At 53.7% G+C, this 3,027-nt stretch overlaps 1 protein-coding gene across 1 annotated transcript; it reads right to left on the reverse strand.

The window, feature by feature from the left end:
* Nucleotides 1–1,090: 1,090 nt before the first annotated feature.
* LOC124667818 (phenolic glucoside malonyltransferase 1-like) lies at nucleotides 1,091–2,812 on the reverse strand. The gene has a single exon (XM_047205061.1). It carries the CDS (start codon nucleotides 2,657–2,659, stop codon nucleotides 1,289–1,291), a length of 1,371 nt encoding a protein of 456 aa, XP_047061017.1. The 5' UTR covers nucleotides 2,660–2,812; the 3' UTR covers nucleotides 1,091–1,288.
* Nucleotides 2,813–3,027: the final 215 nt, after the last annotated feature.

Genomic DNA, 3,027 nt, shown 5'->3' on the forward strand with positions numbered 1-3,027 from the left:
AACGTCATAATGTCAAGAGATAGTTAAGATGTCAAAAAGATACACAATAAAAAGAAGAAATTGCAAAGCAGCATGGACTATCACCACCACTCCCGTATGCTCCCTCTATTACAAAAATATATTTTGAAGTGTTAATTTTTTTTGACAAACTTTTTAAAATGTACATCTTCATGTTTGTTCGTCAAGTCTCGCAAAAAAAAATGATATTTTTTGTGATCTGTGTAAAAAAGAGAAAATTTATCTTGTTAAAGGCCTTATTTTTAGCACCAATTTTTTTTTTTTTTGCACCACAAGACAAGTCGAATTTTCATGAAACAACTTCGTTGGCGTGTAGCACGTGAAGATGTAGTGTGATTTTTTAGTTTCAATCTTTTTGACATTTTAAAATATGTCTAAGATGTAGTTCAAATAAAAGGAGCATATGCTCATCACCCAGCTCTTGGACCAACTCCATCGATTGACACGTAGAGCGTGCAAATTTTGGTTGTCTATTTTTAATCTGAACTACCACACCTGCAACATGTCAATTCTGAAGTTGATTCATGGGAATGAAATTGTAGAGGTCCCATAAAACTATTTTCCGCCATGCAATTATCACAGGAGCAGTTGTGGAGATCAAGGAAATGTCAACACAAAAGAAGAATGACCTTGCACAGGACAAGCAGCAGGACATGCATCCCTCATCTCAGCTACATGAGGTTACGAATTCTACTGCGAATGCTATCTTTTGCGATGCAGCCTGGAAAAAGGAAGCAGGAACTGACCGGAATCAAGCTGGGATAGGTGTTACCATCAGCATACAAGGCAATCAGCACCTCAACCAAATGCATATTGCTGCACTCTCACCTCCAGCTTCCTCGCCTCTCCAAGCAGAGACATATGGCCTTCTCCTAGCGACAAAGTTGGCACATCTTCTCCAAGTTCAAGACCCCCAATACTACACAGATTGCTTGGTGTTAGCTTCGGCGGCAAGGGAGACATCAGTTTTCGCAACGCCAGGCCATTGGGAGAACAGGCCTCTACTTGCAGAGATACAAGCTTCTCCATCATTCCATTCCAGCAGGATCTCTCATGTCAGGAGATGTGACAATGTCAAAGCAGATCATCTGGCTCGATTAGCTCTTCGAATTCAAAACAGATCTTTAGCGATCCGTTGTTTAGGTTCTGAAGCAGGTTCATGTCCAGCTAGGGACATTCTCTCTGTATCTAGCGTGAAGGGTTTCACGCTTCTCTCTGTAAAATGCACTTAAGCTTAATAATAAAACTGTTGTGTTCAAAAAAAAAAAAACTATTTTCCGCCCACGACACGAGTGGCGTCGGAAAAGCAACGCCGGAAACGCTCCATCCCAGCCGGCGGCAACGAGATGCCGACCTCCACACCGCCAAGGCTGCCGCGCCCCTCGGCCATTGACATGGCCCCGGTCTTGGCCACGGACACGATGTCCACCTTGGCTGGTCGGCCGAACCCGAAGTCGACGTCGTACACGCCGAACCTCGGCGACCCGGCCACCGACAGCACGCCGGCCTTCACCGCCTCCTTCACCCGCTCCACGCATCCGTCCCACCGGTCCCGCGCCCCCTCGCCCACCGCTTCCTCCAGCGCGTCGGCGAGCGCGGTGAACGCGGCGAAGAGGCCAGCCAAGGGGTCGGCGGCCAACTCGTCGTGGCGCGCAGCGGCGATGGCTGGGCCGAGGCAGTTGCCCAGGTACCACTTCGGGACGGGTGGGTCCAGCCGCGTCCGGTGGTCGACGGAGAAGAGAAAGTATGTTGTTTTAGTTTGGTCGACGCCCTGTTTGGCTCGGCAGTAGCAGGACCAGATGAAGCTGTAGGCGGCGATCAGCGACGAGCACCTGACCGGCATCGTTGCGGCGCCGTGCCTCGCCGACTCGGCAGCGAGCGCGTCCTTGATGCCACGCAGGAGCTCCTGAGACAGCGTGAACGTGGCGAGGAGCTGGTCGGCAGGGTAAGAGGACAGGCTGGTGCCAGCGAACTCGATTTCGGCGCCGTCGCTCGGCACCATTCCTTTGGAATAGATGCCGTACAGGTTCTTGGGGTCGGCGATGAGCGTGCGGTCGATGACGGGCGGGGGAGGCATGTCGACACCGGCGCAAGCGGCCGCCCAGGAGTGCAGGAAGTGCGTGGAGCTGGCGCCGTCGCAGGCGGAGTGGTGCAGTGTGATGCCGAGAGCGAGGCCTCTCCCGCCGAGAAGCACCGTGGCCTGCACGGCGAGCACCGCCCGGCCCTTGGGGAGCGGTGGCAAGAGAGGCGCGAGCTTAGCGACCGGGACGGGCTCATCGTCGGAGCAGCTGGCGAGGTCGTCGACGTGGACGTCGTACTCGGCGGCGGTGAAGGCGACGCCGTCGCCGGGCTGGTAGAAGAGCTCGTAGCGGTCAGTGCCCGGCGTAAGGCGGACGTGGCCGGCGAGCGGGTAGAAGAGCGTGAGGACCATGGAGAGGGAGCGCCTGAGGTCGGAGACGAGCTGCTGGGCGGTGCCGTGGTGGTGCTGGCGGTCGAGGCGGTAGAGGAAGAGGCGCTGGACGGGCGGCGGGCGGAGCCATTTGACGTCGAAGAAGGTCAGTGGCAAGGAGCGCGCCGGGAGATCGTCGGAGGGCGTGACGACCGTCGCGTCAATGACCAGGAGATTGCCGGCGGCACCCATCTCAAACAAGTGAGTCGATTTGCATGTCTGATACAGCGATACTAGGTACTGTTGATATATACTGTTGCTGCAAGAGGAAAGGTTAGGTAGCAGCGAACGTATAGCATGGTTAGGTGATCAAGGAAAGCACGTGATGGTTCGTTGGGTTCTCGATCCGGCTCCATCTCTAATCTCTAGCTATGTCCTCTATTTTGTTGCGTCCACCGTCGTCCGCTCGTTCTAGCGTCCACGCAGCTAAACATAGGACTGGACTAAAGCCCGCCGCGTCACTCACACCCAACTCCGCTCATTTTGAGTGATCAATCTTAGAGGATATTTGTTTGAGATGTGGCTGACTGGTTGTGCACGAAAAATTGGTCTTTCGAGTT

The sequence above is a fragment of the Lolium rigidum genome, chromosome 6 (assembly GCF_022539505.1).
Source record: "Lolium rigidum isolate FL_2022 chromosome 6, APGP_CSIRO_Lrig_0.1, whole genome shotgun sequence".
Classification (NCBI taxonomy): Eukaryota; Viridiplantae; Streptophyta; class Magnoliopsida; order Poales; family Poaceae; genus Lolium; species Lolium rigidum.

What these genes read in the sequence shown, in the direction of transcription:
- LOC124667818 (XM_047205061.1), bottom strand. Translation starts at nt 2,659, where the DNA reads ATGGGTGCCGCCGGCAATCTCCTGGTCATTGACGCGACGGTCGTCACG.